The sequence below is a fragment of the Piliocolobus tephrosceles genome, chromosome 8 (assembly GCF_002776525.5).
Source record: "Piliocolobus tephrosceles isolate RC106 chromosome 8, ASM277652v3, whole genome shotgun sequence".
Lineage (NCBI taxonomy): Eukaryota > Metazoa > Chordata > Mammalia > Primates > Cercopithecidae > Piliocolobus > Piliocolobus tephrosceles.
The window spans coordinates 118,018,317-118,040,393 of NC_045441.1; the positions used below are offsets into that span (position 1 = coordinate 118,018,317).

General features: G+C 51.9%; 1 protein-coding gene across 1 annotated transcript in view; it reads right to left on the reverse strand.

Moving 5' to 3' along the window:
• KCP (kielin cysteine rich BMP regulator) overlaps positions 1 to 22,077 on the reverse strand; it is a 34,631-nt gene that overhangs the window by 11,435 nt on the left and 1,119 nt on the right. The window contains exons 2-22 of the mRNA XM_023223432.2: positions 20,486 to 20,628; positions 18,979 to 19,168; positions 18,816 to 18,892; positions 17,990 to 18,074; positions 15,785 to 15,867; positions 15,472 to 15,565; positions 14,522 to 14,604; positions 5,875 to 5,968; positions 5,652 to 5,731; positions 5,482 to 5,575; positions 5,067 to 5,152; positions 4,914 to 4,995; positions 4,548 to 4,700; positions 4,367 to 4,473; positions 4,193 to 4,286; positions 3,322 to 3,495; positions 3,132 to 3,214; positions 2,865 to 2,958; positions 2,582 to 2,776; positions 2,203 to 2,373; positions 731 to 907 (exon numbers count right to left, since the gene is read on the reverse strand). Coding sequence (XP_023079200.2) covers positions 731 to 907; positions 2,203 to 2,373; positions 2,582 to 2,776; positions 2,865 to 2,958; positions 3,132 to 3,214; positions 3,322 to 3,495; positions 4,193 to 4,286; positions 4,367 to 4,473; positions 4,548 to 4,700; positions 4,914 to 4,995; positions 5,067 to 5,152; positions 5,482 to 5,575; positions 5,652 to 5,731; positions 5,875 to 5,968; positions 14,522 to 14,604; positions 15,472 to 15,565; positions 15,785 to 15,867; positions 17,990 to 18,074; positions 18,816 to 18,892; positions 18,979 to 19,168; positions 20,486 to 20,628 — 2,439 coding nt within the window. The remainder of the gene's footprint in view (positions 1 to 730; positions 908 to 2,202; positions 2,374 to 2,581; positions 2,777 to 2,864; positions 2,959 to 3,131; positions 3,215 to 3,321; positions 3,496 to 4,192; positions 4,287 to 4,366; positions 4,474 to 4,547; positions 4,701 to 4,913; positions 4,996 to 5,066; positions 5,153 to 5,481; positions 5,576 to 5,651; positions 5,732 to 5,874; positions 5,969 to 14,521; positions 14,605 to 15,471; positions 15,566 to 15,784; positions 15,868 to 17,989; positions 18,075 to 18,815; positions 18,893 to 18,978; positions 19,169 to 20,485; positions 20,629 to 22,077) is intronic.

Consider the following 22,077-nt stretch of genomic DNA (forward strand, 5'->3'; position numbering starts at 1 on the left):
CCCCCCCCACACATACACACACACACACACCCCCACATACACAGCTACAGCCATACACACACAGGGCCACACACATACACAGCCACACAAACACACATATACACACAGTCACACATACACAAATACACACACAGACACACACAGATACACACACGGACACACATACAGCCACACACATACATATACACAGACACACATACTGACACGATCACACACACAGAGCAACACACACACATACACAGATACACCCCCACAGAGCAACACACACACACACACATACACGCACACCCAAACACACAGGGCAACACATACACAGCCACACACAGATACACACATACACACACACAGTGACACCTACATACACACACACACAGCCACACACACATAGAGACACACACACAGCCACACTCACAGCCACACATGGCCACACACATACACACAGAGCCACACACACACAGAGCCACACTCACAGAGCCACACTCACAGCCAGACGCACACACACATACAGACACACACAAACACACACACACAGCCACACATACACAGAGCCACACATACACACAAACACACAGCCCTGCCCGGGACCTCTATCAAAGGTGAGGGAGTCGGAGGGTGAGAGGAAAGTATGGTGGAGGGACAGGCAGTGGGAGGGCTGGGAAGAAAGCGGAATTGGTGAGAGAGGCACCTGGGAACCCCAGCAGGGGGAATGGAAGGGCAGGTGTGGCCCTACCCTGGCAGGTCGGGCAGCAGTGCCCAGAGGGGATGAGTGGGTGGCTGCAGCCCGGAGGTTCACAGGGCCGGCGGCCGCAGGTCACGAAGCCTCCAAGGCACGTACACAGGTTGCAGGGTTCTCGGGGATCTAGGAACTCCTGGTTACTCAGGTAGGACTCCCCCAGGTACTCACAGCCTTTCAGAGAAGAGACAGAGAGGCCGAGGGGAGGGACATAAAGGGATGAGAGCACAGCAGTCGTAGGCTCTGAGCTTGGGCCTGTTATGCGTCCAAGATCTCAACGATCTAGAGTAGGGGGTGAGGGTCACAGTCCAAGCCCAGGGAGCAAAGCAGTCATGAGGGACGCGGGGTTTGGATTGGCCAAAGGGCAAACTTTCTCCCCTTTGTCCTGCAAAAAACCTTCCTGTTTAACTTGTAGAAAAACACCCACAAGCAATCTGCTGCCCCAGGGTTAAATACTCAGCAGGCCACTGCCAGAGGCACCAGTTTTCCAGACCGGAGAGCTGGGAGTAGCCCCAGCTGACTCAGGTGGTGCGAACCCAAGGTAGCACCTTTCCCACGCTCTTCCAAGCCCACTGATGAATCCAGGAGGGGGTGAGGTCCCAGGGTGGTGGCAGCCTGCCCTTGGCACCTCTGCCATTTGCTCACCTCCCTTTTTAAAAAAGAGAGGGTGAATTTCAGGCTCAAAGCCTTGGTGGGCAAAAGTATCTGACTAGGATTTAACAACATGATAATTTTAATTGTATTCATTTTTATGGTAATGTGGTCCTGGCAAGTCTACTTTTCCACTTACAGTATGATATAAAACTCCTTTCTAAATCAATTTAAATTAATAAGTGAGGTTATCGGAAGGCAAGTAGTAAACAAAATTACAGTTGGTGGAGGGCGACTGGCCAAAATTGCCAAGATTGCACAAGAGTGAGGGAAGACAGGAGGACTGGGGGACTGGGTCTTTTTACAAGAGCCAAATTTAGGCCCAGAGGTTTTGTAACTTGCCTAAGACCACACACCAAATAGCAACAGAGGCAGGAGAAGATCCAGGCTTTAGTCTCAGGCTTTCTTTTTTCTTTTTCTTTTTTTTTTTTTTAGACAAGGTCTCACTCTGTCACCCAGCCTGGAGTGCAGTGGTGGAAACATGGCTCGCTGTGGCCTCAAACTCCTAGGCAATCCTCCCACCTCAGCCTCCCAAGTAGTAGAAGAGCCACCGCAAACAACTGATTTAAAATTTTTTGTGTAGAGACAAGATCTCTCTCTGTTGCCAAGGTGGTCTTGAGCTTCTGGGCTCAAGCGATCCTCCTGCCTCAGCCTCCCAAATTGTTGGGGTCACAGGCTCAAGCTAGGCTCCTGGCCTCAGGGCTTTTTCTTACTGTAATAAATCGTTTAGATCCACCCTAGGGCAGTAAAGATTATGCTGACCCAGCCCTCTGGTCCCCCCATCCCACCCCCGCAGTTCCCTATGCCCTGACCCTCACCATCACAGTCAGGGCAGCAGTCGCCCCTGGCAGGGAAAGGGCACAGTGCAGGGGCACATGCCTTGGGCTCGCAGCTCACGCTGCCCTCCCAGCAAAGGCAGAGGTGGCAGGCGGCAGTGGTCGATGGGAAGCGCTCCCCGCTGGCAAACTCCTTCCCCTGGTACAGGCAGCCTGGGGAGAAGGGCAGGGACTGGGGGTCGTGGGGGCCGGGGGCCGTGCGGGCTGGCTCCCAGGCCTTGCTGACCGGACACTACATTCCTAACGAGATGGGCGGAGCGGGCCTGGAGGAGGGGGACTGGGCAGGGCGCTCCGGGGCGGGGCGGGCCGGGGCGCGGCTGCAGGACGCTGGTGGCCTGGAGGGGCGCCGCCAGGGCGTTACCGTCGCAGGAGGGGCAGCAAGGACCCTGGCGCGGGTGCGCGCAGGGCGCGGGCGGGCAAGGCAGCCGATGGCAGGACACGGAGCCGTCGAGGCAGAGGCAGCGGCGGCAGGGATCTCCGGGCGGGGAGAAGAAGTACTCCTGGTGGCGGGCGGGGGCCGCGCCGGGCCGTGGGCAGCCGGCGGGGGCTGGGGTGGCTGCGGCGAGAGCGCGCGTCAAAGGGGCCCAGGAACAGGCCTCCGAGGGGACCTCGGGGGAAGAGCAGCCGAGGGATGCGGCCCCTACCCGGGCACTGCGGGCAGCAGCCTCCCGGCAGCAGGACAGGCTCTGGACAGGGCAGCGGCGAGCAGCGGCGGGTCAGGCACTGCACGTTGCCGCTCTACGGACCGACAGACGCGCCACGGGTCGGTGGGTTAGCTGGGGGAGGCCGAGGAGACCCCTCCCATCCAGTTGCCACCAGGTCCCACCCCTCCCACCTGGGCGGGCCTCTCCTGGCCTCCGCAAGTTCCGCCTCCACTCCCCTGGGTTCCTCCCATCCAGATGCAGACTCACCAGACAGCGACACAGACGGCAGGGGTCAGAGGGGTGGGGGAAGTCCGCTCCGCTGGGGTACTCTTTCCCGCCAAAGGCACAGCCTGTGGGAGGGAGCGGCTATAGCCTGGGAGACGATGACTCCCCCAGGGCGTGCTGCCTTCCCAGGGCCAAGTCATCCCAGAAGATCGCCCCGACCCGCCCAGCTCACCGCTGCAGTCGTTCGGGCAGCAGGTCCCAGGTAGCGGGTGGGCACAGGGGGCCCTGAGGCAGGCGCGAGGCTGGCAGCGGGCATGGCCTTCCTGGCATCGGCACTCCTGGCAGGGGTCTCGGGGGTGGGAGAAGCTCTCACCATCCACAAACACCACTTCTTCCAGGATGCAGTCTAGGCGGTGGACAGTGGGGGCAGGTATGAGGGCAAAGCCTGACAGCCCCTCCAGCCCTGGAGTCCGGAGCCGCTGCCCAAGTGCTCACTTGGAAGCTGACTCGATAGGGAAGAGGAGGAAGTGGCCATGTACACATGTGTGCAGGCGTGTGTATCGTTCTGCGCACACACGTGTGTGTGCATGCGCATTGGGGATCATTCACCTGCAGGCAGATGTGTGTCTCTGAGGGGAAGAAGGGGAGTGCTTACACACGTGTGTACCTGTGTTTGACACATGCCCTCACACAGACTCTCTATGCGGGCAGGGACATGTCCCATGCATCCCAGCACCCCGCCTCCTATGTGGCAGACTCAAGTGTCTGCTCATGAACCTGTGTTATCCAGGTAGATACATGGGCTTACCTGGGGGGTAGGGGGTGGGGGCTCTAGAGTGGTGGTAGGGGACAGTAGTTACTAAGAGAGGAAATGCAGCATGGAAAGGTGGGGGGTGGTGTAGGTACAGGCAGGAATAAACAAATCTCTACTCTCCCTCCCACCCATCCACACCCCGTGAGTTCCAGAGAGTTCTAAGCTCTGAAACAGGACTGAAACAATTCAGAAGGCCATTGCTTTCTAAGGTATCTGTTGGGTCCATGGGGCTGTGGGACAGCAGCCTCTGGGGCCCTGATCCCCTCAGGCACAGTGAGTGCCCACATACCTGGGCACCTGGGGCAACACTGGCCCGGTCCACTCTGGGGCCTGGCACAGGTCGTGAGAGGGCAGTCAACCAAGGAGCATGTCACAGTTCCATCCTGGGAGACAGTAGGGGATAGAGCAATGGGGGCATGCCCAGGAGGGGCTCAGCAGGGCAGCAGCAAGGCTGGGCAGCTACCTGGCAGCGGCAGACATGGCAAGGGCTGTCTGCGTCCGTGAAGTTCTGCCCATTGGCATACACTTGGCCATGGTAGGTGCAGCTGTCACAGCTAGGGCAGCAGGCACCTGGGTGGGGCAGGCTGGTCAGGGTGAGCTGGGTAATGCAGGGGAAGAAAGCCAGGATCAGCCCAGGCACTCACCAGGGGGCTGGGTGGGGTGCTGGCAGGGGGTTGGGGGGCAGAGCGCAGCCCCGCACTTGGGTACCCCATCTTGACAGACGCAGGTGGTGCAGGGCCGACCATCAGGCTCCCACTGGACTCCCTCAGCAAACTCCTCTCCATCCAGCACACAGGCTGTAGTAAGGGGGCTATCACATGGCAGCCTGCACACCTCCCACCCATCCCTGTCCTTCCCGGGACACAGGAACCCCAGTGTCACCATCCCCACTGACACTGTAGAATGGCTAGTGGATGTCGCAACCCGTACGCCATCCAGGGAAGGAGCACCCTCCATTAGCCCTCGGAGGCAGCGCCCGTAGCAGCTGCTCCTCCCCTTCTCACACACACCTGGGCAGAGCTGGCGACCAGAGGCAGACAGGGCACAGGGAGTGACTGGGCACTCCTGCTCCTCACAGGAGACCTCGCCAGCCTAGGAGGGAAGCAGGTGAGACACCCTGAAGGAATGAGGCAGATCTGGGTGTGAGCGGAGGAACCGCCTACCTGGCAGGAGCAGCGGACACAGAGGCCCCGCTCTTGGAGTCTGAAGGTCTCCTGGCTCTGATACTGGTGTCCCTGGTACTCACAGCCTGGATGGGATGACAGGGGCATGGGGTAATAGGACTGGAAGCAGACGGAAAGCTTCACATCACCCCAAGGCGTCCAACCCCCACCCAGACAAATAAGACCCAGCAGAGTTCTCCGGGGTGCTCTGCCAGCAGCCCCCCGCCCCCCACAGCTATGCTACAGAAGCGCAGGCCCCAGCATGGTGCCAGTTTGTCATGAGAAGGTGTGGTGAGGACGCACTTCGGGAACAGGGTAACAGGGGCTTAGGTCCAAGAGAAGCAAATCCCCCACACCTGGAGCCGCTCTGTGGCCAAGGCCTACCCCTCCCGCAGTGACTCTGGCCCCCACTCACCATCGCAGACAGGGCAGCACTGCCCAGGGATCTTGCCTGGGTGTCTGCAGGGCACTGGCGGGCAGGGCAGAGGCTCACACTGGACACTCCCGTTCTGCCAACAGGGCCTGGTCAGGACACCAGAGGCAGGCCCAGGAGCCAGGCCCTCCCTGCCAGGCAGCCACACTCACAGCGCAGTGGCAGTACGAGCAGGGGTCCCCTGAGCCCACGGGCTCCCCGCTGCGGTGCTCCCGCCCGTTTAGGAAACAGCCTGTTGGGAAGTGGGACCTTAGATGTTCCTCTGGGGCCCCTCCCTGCCCTCTCCTGGCCTCCATGGGCTCCCGAGCAGGGCCACCCATCAGCTTTCTCCAGGTTGACCCCCGTGGCAGGTCCCTGCCCTACCCACCGACTCACCATCACACACAGGGCAGCAGGTGCCTGGGAGGGGCCGGGCTGGGTACGGACACAGGCTGGCACATTCTCGCTGGCGGCACTGGATGTGACCCTCCTGGAGGGGAGAATGAATAGGGGAAGGGGCTGTCAGGGCTCAACTGAAAGGAGGAAATAGCATTAGAATCCCTGCTATCCACTTATTAGATGTTGTTATGGATTGAATTGTGTGGCCCCGCCCCCAAATCCATATGTTGAACTCCTCACCCCCAGCACCTCAGCCTGTTACATTATTTGGAAACAGGGTCATTGCAGATGTAATTAGTTAAGATGAGGTCATACTGGATCAGGGTGGGTTCCTAATCCAATATAACTAGTATCTTTTTTTTTTTTTTTTTTGAGATGGTAAAAAAGACCTTGCTGATAAAACAAGTTGCAGGTTTGCAGATTGTAAATTGAGAAAGAGTTTCACTCTTGTTGCCCAGGATGCAATGCAATGGTGTGATCTCAGCTCACTGCAACCTCTACCTCCTGGGTTCAAGCGATTCTCCTGCCTCAGCCTCCCAGGTAGCTGGGATTACAGGCACACACCCCCACGCCCTGCTAATTTTTTATACTTTTAGCACAGACGGGGTTTCACCATGTTGGCCAGGCTGGTCTCAAACTCCTGGCCTCAGGTGATCCACATGCCTTGGTCTTCCAAAGTGCTGGGTTTACAGGCGTGAGTCACTGTGCCAGGCAGTATCCCTCTAAAAAGGGGAAATTTACACACAGACACACACAGGGAGAACGGTATGGAAAAGAGAAGGCAGAGGTTCAGGTGCTGCAGAAGCCAAGGAATGCCAGTGATCACCAGCGAACCACCAGAAGTGAGGAGAGAGGCTGAAGCAGATTCCTCCTCATAGTCCCAGAAGGAACGAACCCTCCCACACCTTGATCTCACACTTCTGGCCTCTAGAACTGTGAGAGAATATATTTACATTGTTCAAGACACCCAGTAAGTGGCATTTTGTTACAGCAGCCCAAGAAACTCATACGGATACATAAACTGGCACGTCACTTAAGCTCTCTGTGACTCAGTTTACTCATCTGAAAAAAATGGACAATAATAGTCCTGTTCTCATAGGCTTGTTGTGGGATCGAAGGAAACAAGGGATCTGGTGTGGCGTCTACCTCTAGAAGCTGGTACTTAGCATGGTGACTGCTGCCACTCCCAAAGGCCTGACTCCAAAAGACCCCATGCCTTGAATTCACACCCACATCCCTGGGCCCACTGCCTCCAGCTCCGTCAGGGTCTGAGCAGCCAATGACTTCTCGTGGGTGGGGAGAGGGAGGACATGGTTGTGTCAGAGGTGTTTGAACCACAGCAACTCCATCTTGAATAGGGGCTAGGTGAAATGAGGCTGAGACCTACTGGGCTGCATCCCCAGATAGTTAGGCATTCTAAGTCACAGGATGACATAGAGGACGGCACAAACTACAGATCATAAAGACCTTGCTGATAAAACACATTGCAGCCAAAACCCACCCAAACCAAGATGGCAATGGGAGTGACCTTTGGTCGTCCTCACTGCTACACTCCCGTCGGCGCCATGACAGTTTACAAATGCCATGGCAACGGCAGGAAGTTACCCTATAAGGTCTAGAAGGGGGCATCATGAATAATCCACCCCTTGCTAAGCATATCATCAAGAAATAACCATAAAAATGGGCAACCAGCAGCCCTCAGGGCTGCTCTGTCTATGGAGTAGCCATTCTTTTACTCCTTTACTTTCCTAATAAACTTGCTTTCACTTTGCTCTATAGACTTGCCCTGACTTTTTTCTTGTGCAAGATCCAAGAACCCTCTCTCGGGGTCTGGATCAGGACCCCTTTCCTGTAACATCTTTCTGGCGACCACTGAAGGGATGATAGTGCGGTTACCCCCGACCCACAGGCTAATTTTGGTAAGTGATGGGGTCTGGTAACATCTTTCTGGTGAGCCATGGAAGGGACAATACTGAAGAAATCCCCCGACCTTCTAAATAGGCTGCACCAGTGGGGTGCATATACCCAGGGAAAGAATGGGATTGGGTCAGAGGCCCCACTTAGGGGAGTTAGAGGCCTCTCTTAATAAAAGGCATGGACACTTGATGGGCCTTGGGATAGAGGCCCAACTCAGGAGGGTTAGAGTCCCTTCGAAGATTTAGACGATTAGAGGCCCCTCTGGGTAAAGTCTCTCCCAGTTAAGAATGGGTTTGGCACTACGGGATGTTAACTGCTATTCTCTTGGGATTCATCTGTCTTGTACTCACAGCTGACAGCTGTGGGTGACAGGATTAGGCAAGTACAGGATCATGGGACATTGGGAGCTTTTTCCTCCCTAAAAGGGAAAACTTAAGAGCTGATAGGACTGCCGAAAAAGATCCCTTCGTGGCCGGGCGCGGTGGCTCATGCCTGTAATCCCAGCACTTTGGGAGGCCAAGGAGGGCAGATCATGAGGTCAAGAGATTGAGACCATCCTGGCCAACGTGGTGAAACTCTGTCTCTACTAAAAATACAGAAATTGGCCAGGCGCGGTGGCTCATGCCTGTAATTCCAGCACTTTGGGAGGCTGAAGTGGGAGGATCATGAGGTCAGGAGATTGAGACCAGCCTGGCCAACATAGTGGAACTCCATCTCTACTAAAAATGCAAAAAATTAGCTGGGCGTGGTGGCAGGCGCCTGTAATCCCAGCTACTTGGGAGGCTGAGGCAGGAGAATCCCTTAAAGCCGGGAGGCAGAGGTTGCAGTGAGCCATGATCATGCCACTGCACTCCAGCCCGACGGACAATACGAGACTCCATCTGACCAAAAAAAAAAAAAAATTAGCTGGGCGTGGTGGCACATGCCTGTAGTCCCAGCTACCAGCTACTCGGGAGGCTGAGGCAGGAGAATCACTTGAAACCAGGAGGCAGAAGTTGTAGTGAGCTGAGATCATGCCATTTCACTCCAGCCTGGCGACAGAGCAAGACTCCATCTCAAAAAAAAAAAAAAAAAAAAATTCCTTCACTACTGATATGCGGCCACCCAAACTTTTGAGCAACAGGTGGGTCTTTCTCTGGCCTCCCTGAGCACTTCGCCTTTCCCACTCTGCCTCAGGCAATGCTTCCCCCAGTGCCCTCCACTGCAAGTTGGTTGAATGAATGGTAAAAATCACCATTTATTTCCTGTGTAAAGTTTTGATTAATGGAAAAAAAGAATGTGTGAGCTAGTCTTAAGCTCTAGTGAATCTGGTGTGCTTTGTGTGTCTTTCTGTATTGTTCTGTCATGAAGAAAAAGACCTTAGTATAGAACACAGGCTTAAGACACCTGTAAGCCTGCTTTTCAAGACAACCCAGCAAACTGGTCAGTTACAAACTTTGCTGCAGGTCCCTGAAAAAAAACTGGATAAGGTTTCCCTCTTGTCTCGTATGTCTTTGGGAGCTTGACCTTGTAACCACATGGCAGTACTCTCTCTTGGTCTCTGCCATCACAATGGTGACTTGGGTTCAGGGTTCAGTTCACAACTTAGAGGATAAGCCCTTTATCTTCTTTTGTCTGTGTATTTATATGTGTGGTGTGTGAGATGTTTGTATAGAAAAGAGCTTTAACTAATTGGTTTAATAATAATAAGAGCTTAAATATTTTGTCAGAAAAGTAAAAAGTCTAATGCCTTTTAGTTCATGTGACTTAAATAATCTTTGGGAAATAAGCACAGTTTTAAAGATTATTGATAAAATAAAAATATCTTCAAAAATGTAAACCTTTGGTCTAAATTATGCAGGTCAGATATTAGGTTTGCTAAATGCTTTAAGGTCATAAACTGCTTCTTTGACTTTTGAAAATTATCCAATTTATTTTGGAGCTTTAGATTCTAGATAAGGCCTGGGGACATGTGGAATTAGCCATGTCTCCTAGTTATGCAAAAAAGGTTATAAAGCAAATAGATTTTATATAAGAAAGGATCTTGTATGGTAAACTCGTGTCCTGAAGTAAAATGACTGGTTGTTTAAAGAGAGGAATGTTTAAGACAAGTTAGAAAGTTCCAAGCATATTGTACATCATCTGCGTAAGTTATGAAAGAATTCGTGAAAGGGAATTTATGCAATAAATGTTGTACAATTTAAAGGGTGTTAGGCCTCCTAAAAGTTCCATAAAATGCCGCTATGACTCTTTTTTTTCTTTCTTTTTTTTTTTTTTTTTTTTTGAGACAGTCTCACTCTGTCACCCAGGCTAGAGTGCAATGGTGCGATCTTGGCTCACTGCAACCTCCACCTCCTGGGCTCAAGCCAGTCTCCTGCCTCAGCTTCCTGGGTAGGTGGAATTATAGGCATGCACCAGCATGCCCAGCTAATTTTTGTATTTTTAGTAGAGATGGGGTTTCACTATGTTGCCCAGGCTGGTCTCAAACCACTGACCTCAAGTGATCTGCCCACTGTGGCCTCCCAAAGTGCAGGGATTACAGGTGTAAGCCACAGCACCCAGCCACACTATGACTCTTAACTATACAACTTGCCTACTGTACAGTTAGGTAAGGCCTGGGACATGTGGAGTTTGCCACATCCCCTAGCTATGCTGGAAAAAGTCATACCTTATCTGCACTTCTGCCTGGTGTGTCCTAGGCTAGGTTCCACACCTAGTACATAGTTAAAATCCTGAATTTACCAAGGTTTTCACCAAAAGTAAAAGTTGCTAAGGGTTACCATTGTAACATGTGATTGAGACTACTGAAAAAATAGTTTTACATGCAAGGCATGTAAGAAAAGTAGAACGTACTTTTGGTAAAGGATTATAAAAAGTCATGGGAATATGGATTTATTGCCTAAGTTTAGAAGGTTAAAAGATGGTTTTAAGTTAGACAGAATAAAGCTGAAGGTTTGAGCAAGTTGTGGAAGGTTTGTGAAAAATTAATCTTGTAAAATAAATTATGTGTGAACATATTGGTTAAAGTTAAAGGGGTATTATCCAGTTTTTCTGTAAATTGAGCATTGGAATAAAAGTGGGCCGGGCGCGGTGGCTCAAGCCTGTAATCCCAGCACTTTGGGAGGCCGAGACGGGCGGATCACGAGGTCAGGAGATCGAGACTATCCTGGCTAACACGGTGAAACCCCGTCTCTACTAAAATACAAAAAACTAGCCGGGCGAGATGGCGGGCGCCTGCAGTCCCAGCTGCTCGGGAGGCTGAGGCAGGAGAATGGCGTGAACCCGGGAGACGGAGCTTGCAGTGAGCTGAGATCCGGCCACTGCACTCCAGCCTGGGTGACAGAGCGAGACTCCGTCTCAAAAAAAAAAAAAATAAAATAAAATAAAAGTGCAACAGGTTTTTCTTAAAGCAAAACCTGCTTGTAACCTGCTCTTTAACAAAAATTTGTAAAGGGTTATAAAACATTTATGAAAATCTTACCTTATAGTCAAACTGATTAAGAAATATTTGTCTATAAGGTTTTATTAAGAATTGGGTTTGACAGCGATAATGCACCCATGCAACAGTGACATTTGGCTTATTTGATATAAAAGTCATATAGGAAGTATTGTCAAATATGAAATGGTATTTGGTTTTCTTACGGCTGTGTTTATATAAATGTGTTATTGGTGTATGTTCCAAAATTATAAGAAACTCCTATAATGCTGATATGACAGTGTATGTTATTAATAATTATAATTGTTATGTGAAATTATTGTATGCCATAAGAGTAACAAAATTTTCTTTTTATTATATGCCACAAGAGTAACCAAATTTTCTTATCAATTGTAGCTTTTATAGTGGCTGTCCTAAAACTTTTTACCATCCACAAACAATTGTTATCTTGTTTTAACCCTCTTTAAAAGATGGTTTTATAATCAACTATAGAACTTCAACAGGTGCACTTAGATGCAGGCTTTCTGATAACTTTGGAGACTGTGATATCAGAATAGATGAAAAAACTTTCAGAACTCTCATAGAGAGCTGAAATGTTCAGAAATATCAAACAAGTTAACTGCATGGACTCTGACATAATCTATTTGACTTTTTGTTCAAAACATTGCTGATCCTTTGTTTCGTTTTTCATAGTAAAAAAAAAACCTGTTTTTTTTTTTTTTTTTTTTTAGCTATTTACAGCTTTTGGCAATTGAGTAAAGTATACTCCTGTGAACAAAATTTGGAGCATGTTTATTTCTCTCTACCTAATTTATCCAGAATTTGGAAACTATTTGTGAGTATTCTTAATTTATGGCAAAATGGCTATTTGCATGTGTGCAACAAAAATCTGTTTTCTTTTGTAACAGGACACAATTGGAGAAACTGGCTATTTTACCAAGGCTTTGACTGGAATGGCATACTTTCCCTTAAGGAATCAAATTTGAGTTGTAGAGCCCATAAACGCCCCTTGGGGAAACTGGCCTCATGCCTTGCCTACACAGTGCCTGTACAGGGTTTCTGACCTGTGGTAAGTAAAGAATGTCACTTCCTAACAGGTCCAGGAGCCCCAAGTTATCTTGGAACCTCAAGAGGAGAGGAATTTACTCAACTCATAGGTATTTGAGGGTACAAATCCATGGCAAGTTTTGGCTCAAAAAAATCTGAGATTCTTTATGGAACAGAGTTCCATCAAAGCCAATTTCAAAGAGCTTATATAAAAAATAATTATTCTTGCCGCACTTTATACAAATAATCAGGCCAAATATAATAAGGTAAATCAGTGTTACCATGATTAGTCTTTAGTAAAAATGGGAAACTGCAGAGAGAGAAATATTATATTTCAAGAACTATGGTATACTTGTTATTAAACTCTAGTCTTGACAGTTGTTTTTAAGTTTGTTTTTGCAATTTAGACTGACTGCTGTGACCCAACCAGAGATCGCTGGCTGCTGCAGAAAAGAAACAAAAAGGATGGGTTATGTAAAAATCTGGAGTCAATATTCTAATTCTAGGCATGTACTGGAATCATCTAGCAATCCCATATCAGCTTGGTTCCAACAGTTGCCCAGTTCATGGAAAGCCCTCTAATTTAGTTTACTTGAGATAATTTCACTGATTTTGCTTTACTTTTGTGGAATATGTTTCTGTTGTACTCTTTGGGTAGGAATAAGGATAAGCTTACTCAACATTTTATTAAATTAAACATTTATTAATCTTCCAGATATCAACTTTTGTCAGAACTCGGAGTTATGAATGGCCCTTGCCATACTGATCCTTTCTGATTAAGCACCTCTCTACCCTGAACACAAGAGAGAGAGACCCTAATAGTTAGGCAGGAATGTCATTGCCCCTATTCAGCCTGAAGAAATTACAGATGGATCTTTGTCCCTTTGCACCCCTTAGGATTAAGGGTTCTCTTATAAAAGGGAGGGGGAAAATGCCAGAGGCATTTGAGCCAGAGCAACTCCATCTTAAATAGGAGCTGGGTAAAATGAGGCTGAGACCAACTGAGCTGCATTCACAGATGGTTAGGCATTCTAAGTCACAGGATGAGGTAGGAGGTCGGCACAAAATATAGTTCATAAAGACCTTGCTGATAAGACAGGTTGTAGTAAAGAAGTCAACCAAAACCCACCAAAACCAAGATGGCGACGAGAGTGACTTCTGGTCGTCCTCACTGCTGTACTCCCACCAGCGCCATGATAGTTTACAAATGCCATGGCAATGTCAGGAAGTTACCCTATATGGTCTAAAAAGGGGAGGCATGAATAATCCCTTCTTGTTTAGCATATCATCAAGAAATAACCATAAAAATGGGCAACCAGCAGCCCTCAGGGCTGCTCTGTCTATGGAGTAGCCGTTCTTTTATTCCTCTACTTTCTTAATAAACTTGCTTTCACCTTACTCTGTGGACTTGCCCTGAATTCTTTCTTGCGCAAGTTTCAAGAATCCTCTTTTGGGGTCTGGATTGGGACCCCTTTCCTGTAACAGTTGCATTGGGGTTGGGTGCCCTGTAGCCTTCGCACAGAGTCCTTAGTACTTACCAGGCTGTCAGGAAGCTCCCATGAAACACAGTCCTCCTCAGGTGCCCACCTGGCCATCACGGCTTACGTGTTCCTACCTCCCCCAGGCTATTCCTTATATCTGGGGTACTTCCCCTCATTTTCCCTGCTCAAACCCTACTTACCCTTTGAGGCCTAAGTAAACACTGCCCCCACCATGAAGACAAAACAGATGAAATTAAGTTTTAAAAATGTATTTCATTTGACCCAATATATCCAAACTGTTATTTCAACATGTAATCAACATATAATAGATTACTATTTTACTTTCCTCTATTTCATAGTAAGTCTTGAAATCCGGCATATATTTTACACTTATGGCACATCTCATTTTGGACCCGGCCACATGTCAAGGGCTGGATAGCCACATGTAGTAGTGGCTGTAAATTGGACAGCACAGTTCTAGATGTCTCAAGTCAAACTGTGATTCTCCCGCCCTGGAGCTTTTGCTGCCTGCCATATCCTGCCCAGTCTCCTCCTCCAGCCTGTGAGTGCCTTGAGTTCATTCACTAACCTGGGCTGAGCCCCTGTTGGGCCCAGAGCTGAGCACACAGATGAGCTCTGCCCAGCCCCCAGCAGACAGTGCCTAGGTCTTCTCCACTGGGTCCCCTCTCAACGCCTCTGCGAAGTATTCCATGGAATGAGGGAAAGAATACAGTGGGCCTGAGGGCAGGGAAGGCGACAGACCAGGAGCAGCCTCAGGACTCACCAGGCACTGGCAGATTCGGCAGGGGTCCCCCGGTGTGGTCCACTCTTGGCCGTGTTCCCAGTGAGAGCCACCTTCTGTGCAGCCTAGGGTTGAGGGGGTGAGCAGAGGGAGGTCTGGTGGGAGCTGGCCTAGACCCCAGCCTCAGCCTGCCCGCCGTCCTCGTCCACATGCCGTCTGAGGACTCTCTCCTGAGCCAAGACTAGATGGGGTCAGATCTCTGCCTGGATTCCCCAGTGGCTCCCAGTGCCCCAGGCAGGGTGAGGCCTCAACTCCTTAGCCCGCCCTTTCTGGTCTTCCCTGGACAGAGCATGGCCACACCCACGTGCCCCACCTATCTCCGGCCCCTCGTCACCTCTCTCACCTTCTCAGCCAACATCACACACCCACCCTGAGTATCAGGACCACACCTGTGCTTGATTTCTCCCCACTTCCTGGGAGATTCACTGCCTTCGTCAGCCCTTCACCAAGCTAACTGCTCTCTATCCTTAAGGGCCACCTGGGGACCAGCTGCCTCCAGGACGCTTTCCCTCCTGTGCCCAGGCTGGATAGGGTCTCCTTCCTCTGAATTCGCACAGTGGCTGGTGCCTGCTTCTATTCCTGCCCTTGACCGGTACAGGATTTTGCATTAGTGTTTGACTCAGTGTCACACTCTAGTGGTCATCCCTGAGGGCTGACCCCATGTCTAATGATTGGGGAGCACAAAGTAGAAAGCAAGCACTTATTAAGCAGCACAAGGAGGTATGGAATATCGTTATCTGCACCTTACACATGGGAAAATTGCGGTAGAGAGTCACACAAACACTAAGTGGCAATGGCAGAATTTGAGCTCAGGCATTCCAGCTCCCCCATGGACCAAACCCACCGGAGGCCAGCAAGGTGGGTTCTGGAATTCAAGAAATGGCACGATAGCCTACTTGTGGCCCTACCAGGGAGGGGCCAGGGGCTCTCACCTTGGCAGGTCGGGCAGCAATGCCCAGGCCTCAGGACTGGCTCTGGGCAGGGGCTGGGCGGGCACTTCAGGGGCATGCAGCGAGCTCGGCTCCTCTGTAATGCACCAGTAGCTGTGAGGCTTCTGGTCTGGTTCCCGCAGAGGACAGGGTGGGCGGGCGTTGGGCACCCTCAGAGAAGGGGGACACAGGGCAGAGATGGAGGGAGAGCCTAGCTGGCTCCAGCTCTTGCGAGGCATGTGAGGAGGCTGGAGGAGTGGCAGGGCAGGTATCCAGGGAGGAGCAGGGCCTAGGCTGAGGGGACAGGTGGACTCACCAGGCAGGTGCACTGCAGACAAGGGTTGGAACTGGATAGGAAGGTGCTCCCCTCCTCATAAAGCTGCCCCTCATACTCACAGCCTGCGAAGGTTGGCAGGATGACAAGTGGGTCACCAGGGAGCAGGGTGAGTGGACATCACTTGAGGGAAGGCATGACCCCAAGTAGGTACTGGACCCTTGGGGTTGAAGGGATGGCAGGGCAGGGTAGGACAGGGCAGGAGGTCACCGGGCTGGCAGATGGGACAGCACTCCCCAGGTAGGGTGCAGCTCTCCAAGCAGTTGAGGTCTGAACATGAGAACCCTTGGCACTGCACGGCCCCTGCCTGCAGGGCAGATACTGAGCCAGCCCTCCCTCCCCACACCATCCTCCCTCTTTCTCTCTATTCCGCTCTCCCTCCTCGTCCCTTCCTGCTCCGTCCCTCTCCATTGCCAGAGCTGGCTTACTCTTCATGCTTAGCAGGCTTCAGCCCTGATGCCTGGGCAGCGGCAGTAGCAGCCCTGCCTAGCCCCCATATTTGGGCTTGGCATGGCCAGGCCGGCAGTCTGCCCAGCAGCAGGGATATGAGTGGTGGCTGATTCCTTTACCTGGCAGGCGCAGATGACACAGGGCTCTGGATGCCATGCTTCCCCAGCCCCGTGGCCCCAGGGCAGCCTAGATAACCAGGCCCTGGCCCACAAGTAAGAGACCCAAAGGACTGGGTGCCACATTAAAGGGGCACCATTCACGTGACAGACATCAGCGATTTTAATATTTACTACACCTTTCCAGCAGATGGCAGTAAAGTGTCAGACAGGCACATCATCGGCACGGTTCCATTATTTTACAACAGATGGAAGTAGTGTCTTGAGGAAAGGATGCCTTTTAAAATTTCACCAAAGACATTATATAGGCTAGCAGTGGCCCTGAGGCACCACATGCCCCCAAGAGAGAGAGTGTGTGTGTGTCTTTTCTTTGTGTGTCTCTTCTTTGAGATTCATAAATCCTCAAAATTTTAGTCCTCTTCTACAGCCAACACCCCAGGCTGCATTTCCAGACCCAACTGGTCTGAGTCGCTGTCCCACCTTTCTTACTACCAGCTGAGACTCCTCTCTTGGTGGGGCTGCCAGGCAAAACACAGGATGCCCAGTAAAATTTGAATTTCAGATTAATAAAACGTCATTTTTAGTATAAGAATATCCCAAATATTGAATAGGATATACCTATACTAAAAACTGACATGCTGTTTATTGAAATTCAGATTTAACAAAGCATTCTAGACTTTCATTTGCTAAATCTGGCAACCCTATCCCCTTATGAGCCAGTAACACCCCCCTGCATAGCCATGACTTCCTCTTCCTCCCAGCTCGCTTCATGTCCCTGGCACCACGGCTATCCTAGTGTCCCAAGCTCAGCCTCCACTATTCCAGGGCACCCAGCCAGTCACAGGCTCCTGCCCGTCCTTTAGAAACACCCCCCCCTTTCTCCAGCCCACTGGATCCCTGGCTCCATACCTAGACAATTGCTGTCACAGCCCTGAGGCCTCCGTCTGCATCCAGCCCCCACCAGGTGAATATTCCTCAAGCGCCCCCTTGACAATGCCACATGCTGCTTCAGCCGTCAGTGCCCCCCACTGCCCATAGAAGAAAGTCCTAATTGCAAGGCTTCCAGCAACCTGTTCCCATGGCCTTCCCACATAGCCTCCTGCAACCCACCTCTCTTCACCCTGTCCTTGTGCACAGAGGACCCTCACATACTCCCTCTCCTTCAGGTGGAAACCCACTTTCCCATGAAGACCCAGCTCAAAGGACCCATTGTCTGGAAAAGTCCCCTGACTGCCCAGCCTGGATGGGCTTCTGCTGCCTCCTGTACCCTCCTCTGGCAAAGCACACACTGCAGTCTTCTATACCTCCTCTTAATCTGCTCATTGGGTCTTACATCTTGTGGTAGCTTGGCTATGAGCTTATCTTTCAACTAGATTGGAGGCTCCCTGAGGGCAGGGAAAAGATTTTCTGCCTGTTTCCCTAGGGTCTCTGGCTCAGTCCCAGGCCAGAGCCAGTATTTGCTGACTTGTGCATGGGTTCTGCACTCCCCTGGCCACCGTCAGAGTGAGTGGGCAGGCACCCCTGGGCATGTCCCAGACTCGTTGACCCTCAGGTGGCAGGTTGTGGCTGTGGGCCACAGAAGGCATGAAGGAGGTGGAGCTGAGGCTGGCACATGGCTGACCTGGCTCACAGTGTGGGCAGCACGCTCCTGGCTTAGGGCAGGGTCCTCTTGGGCATGGCTTCGGGGTGCAGGTGATGGTCCCTTCCTGTGGGAGCAGACTGAGGTGGTTGCACAGGCCTCAGAACCCCAGAGGGCAGGGCCTCTGGAAACAAAACCTCAGCCCAGGCTGGGACATGTCAGAGGGGCAAGAGGATGAGTTGGCTCTGTGGATGTGGGCTACCCTCTCTGTACAGGCAGAAAAGAGACATTCCGCCCCCAGTCCCATTGTCTCCTAATGCTCTTAACCCTGGGAAACCATCTGTTCCAGGTGCCAGCAAATTCCCCAGAGAGGGGAGATCCTAGGAAGAAGACCGAAGACTTTCTCAGTGGAGGAAAGAGGAAGGAAAGACTGGGGGAAGGTGGATGTAGAGCCTGGTGAGTGAGAACAGGCAGGAGAGGGGGTTCCGAGGTAGAAGATGGGCAGTGGAAGAGTGGGAGGTGACATAGGAGGACAAGCAACTATTAAGTTGGTGCAAAAGTAATTGCAGTTTTTTGGACATTAAAAGTCATGTCAAAAACCGCAATTACTTTTGCACCAACCTAATACATTCTCTGCCCTCCACACCACTGTTGGCCAGGTCTGAATTGAGTGGCTCGAGGGCCCCCCAGTGTCCATGGGTGTTGAGCTCCTTTTCCTACTTAGAATCAACTGAAAGCCACTGTGGCAATGTGTGGGAGTGGCAGGCAGAGCCCATTATGTGACATCTGGAGTGCCACATTGTAGTGACAGGTAGCTGAGGAGAGGCAGAAAGGTGAGGGACATCCCACGTGGGTCCTGGGAGCTCACCAGACAGCGGCAGGTGGTGCAGGCATCTGGGGAGAAGGTCTCCCCGTTGCCGTAGGTCTGTCCATTCTGGCTGCAGCCTGAGGAGACAGCTGTGTCACTCAAGCACCCCATGCCATCTGCAGGCCGTTAGGTGGCCCCGGTGGGTGGATAGGGTGGCACTTACCCCCGCAATGGGGCAGGTGGGCTTGGGGGCCACAGTGAGCGGTCCCATCCTGGCAGACGCAGGCTGTGCAGGGGTCAGGCTCCCAGCGCGCCCCCTCGGGCCAGGCACGCCCCAGCCCCCAGCACTGGGGAGATGCAGGGCGGCACTCACAGGACTCCAGCTGCCTCACCCTCATCTGCAGGTCCTTATTCTGCAGGAAGGAGACGGAATAGCAGGCACTGGCTCAGTGTCCCCACCATCTCCAGCAGAGATGAGGGGTGTGAAAATGAGGCAGGATGAGAAAGAAGTTTGCCAATTCCAGAGCAGAGATGGGTCCCCCTCAGTCAGCATCCAGCTCAAATGATCCCCGTTCTCAGAGGAGCATGAGCTCCATTCTCTTCTTTGGACAAAATGGGGACCCAACCCTTGCCCCAAGAATTAAAGACATCTTTACCCATCCAAAATATTTCTTGATGATGCCTTATATAGAACACATTCCATAGCATTTCCCAAATACATGGAACAGCATGAAACATGAACTGACAAAACAAATAACCTGGAGGGTCTTCATTTGTATGAAAGAATAAATGTTAAGAATTGATGCTGGCCGGGCGCGGTGGCTCAAGCCTGTAATCCCAGCACTTTGGGAGGCCGAGACAGGTGGATCACAAGCTCAGGAGATCGAGACCATCCTGGCTAACATGCTGAAACCCTGTCTCTACTAAAAAATACAAAAAACTAGCTGGGCGAGGTGGCGGGCGCCTGTAGTCCCAGCTACTCGGGAGGCTGAGGCAGGAGAATGGCGTGAACCCGAGAGGCGGAGCTTGCAGTGAGCTGAGATCCGGCCACTGCACTCCAGCCTGGGTGACAGAGCGAGACTCTGTCTCAAAAAAAAAAAAAAAAAAAAAAAGAATTGTTCAGGCCGGGCATGGTGGCTCACGCCTATAATCCCAGCACTTGCGGAGGTTGAGGCAGGCAGATCACCTGAGGCCAGGAGTTTGAGACCAGCCTGGCCAACATGGTGAAATTCTATCTCTACTAAAAATACAAAAATTAGGTGGCATGGTGGTGCACACTTGTAGTCCCAACTACTCAGGAGGCTGAAGCACAAAAATCACTAGGACCCAGGAGGCAGAAGTTGCAGGGAGCTGAGATCGTGCCACTGCACTCCAGCCTGGGTGACAGATGGCGACTCCATCTCACAAAAAAGAAAGAGGAAGGAAGGAAGGAAGGAAGGAAGGAAAGAAAGGGAAAGAGAGAGAGGAAGAAAGGAAGGAAAGAAGGAAGGAAGGAAGGAAGGGAGGGAGGGAGGGAGGAAGGGAGGAAGGAAGGAAGGAAGGAAGGAAGGAAGGAAGGAAGGAGAAAAGAAAAGAAGGAAGGAAATTGTTCAGATAAGAGCCTTTCCTTTCCATGTGCAATGAAAAAAAGTTCTATTTTAGGAACATCCCCCCAAGGCTAACTTCTTCCCTCCTTCCCACTATGAGAAGCCCTCCCCATTCAATGCAAACCAGCCCTGTCTCCATGGTACCTGCTCTCTGAGTTCCACCACTGCAGCCTCCAGTCGCCCCAGCCACTCTCGCAGGGGGAGCCACTGCTCCTGGGGGGCCCCAGCAGGGGCTGAGGAGTGGACAGGTGTCTGCTGCCCAGGGGGCTCCTTGGGGACAGTCCCACCTGAAGGGCACAAGGATCCCATGTGGGCCTGAGGGTGAGGGGCTGGCCTGGCCACATTTCCTGGGTTCTGTCTTCTGACCCACAGGGGAAGGGGGTCATCCTGTGCACCCCGCCCTGTCCACTTGCCCACCCACCATCCAGGGAAGGAGATGTGGTCTGTGAGGGTTGGGGAGTGAAAGCTGGAGGCGAGGGCATGGAAGAAGGGGAAGGAAGTTCTGAGTGGACAAATGTGGCCCAGACCAGCTTCTCCCGCTTGTTGAGCCACAGGCCCCCCGACCCACCAGGGGACACAGAGCAGTCTCTAGAGCAGGGCGTCCCTGCAGCCTGCCCCGGCTGATGTCCCCAGCCACGGTGAGCATGTCAGGATCATCCCGCCTCTCTTGGGCCAGCAGCTTGGCCAGGGATGGTTGGGAAGCTGACACGTCATGCTGGGAGGGCCTGGAAGCCAGCACAGGCTGAAACTCAGGGGAGGGCCACAGACATGCGCCAGGTGGAGTTGCTTTCAGGGGCCTGGGGTCTGGCTGGGAGTCTTTTCAGGGAGAACAGGAGCAGCTCCTATCCCCTGACTCTCTGTCTACACCTGTCAGAAAGGCCATCGCTTTTGGAGAATGTACTGAGGGAAGGACAACTGCTGCCCCTGCTCCTGCTCTCAACCCTGAGCACAGTTTTCCAGGTTTGTGACAGGGGGTCCTGGGGGCCCCCACATTGGGTGTGGTGGGCTCCAAAAGTGGGACTTGGCTGCATTTCCTGAAGGGTTTGAGAAAGGTGCTGGCAAGGTCTCCACTAGCTTTGAACACAACAGATCCAGTGAAGGCAGCCTGTCCCTGATTCTAGAAGACACTATGTCTAGGAAAGGGGGACGGGGCACCTCTGAGCTCTGGCCTGGGGTTGGGGATGGTCACTTTCACCTTTTCACTTCGATCCTTCTCCTGCAGCCAAGAAAGTAAAGGCAGGAGGGGAGGAGGCAGACATGGGTCCCTCCTCCAGGCAGGGATCCGCAGGGAAGTGGAGGGTCTGGAGCGGGATGCAACAGGAACAGAGAGAGGAGGAGGGAGAGGGCTGGGTCTTTCCCACCATGGCAGCTCATTAGTGAGGCCAGGCCTGGAGTGGCTTAAAAAGGTTTCTCACAGACACTAGGCCTGTGAGATAGGGGAACAATGTCACTCACTGTCACCATCAAAGGCGGAGGGGATTCTAGGTTAAAATTAAACTTGCTTTGCCCCAAGTTCCCTGGCTTGGTTAATGCCATCCCACTTACCCAGTTACTTAAGCCAGAAAGCTGGGGCTCAGCTCCCCCATTTTGTTGTCTGAGTTGTCCCCTAATCCACCCCCCGCTTCTCCTCTCACCACCTTCTCCACTCAGAAGGCAAAGCCCTGTCCCTGCCTCCATCTGCGTTCCTTCTCTCCACTCGACCTTTCTGAATCACACAGCTGAAGTCTCCCAGGAGT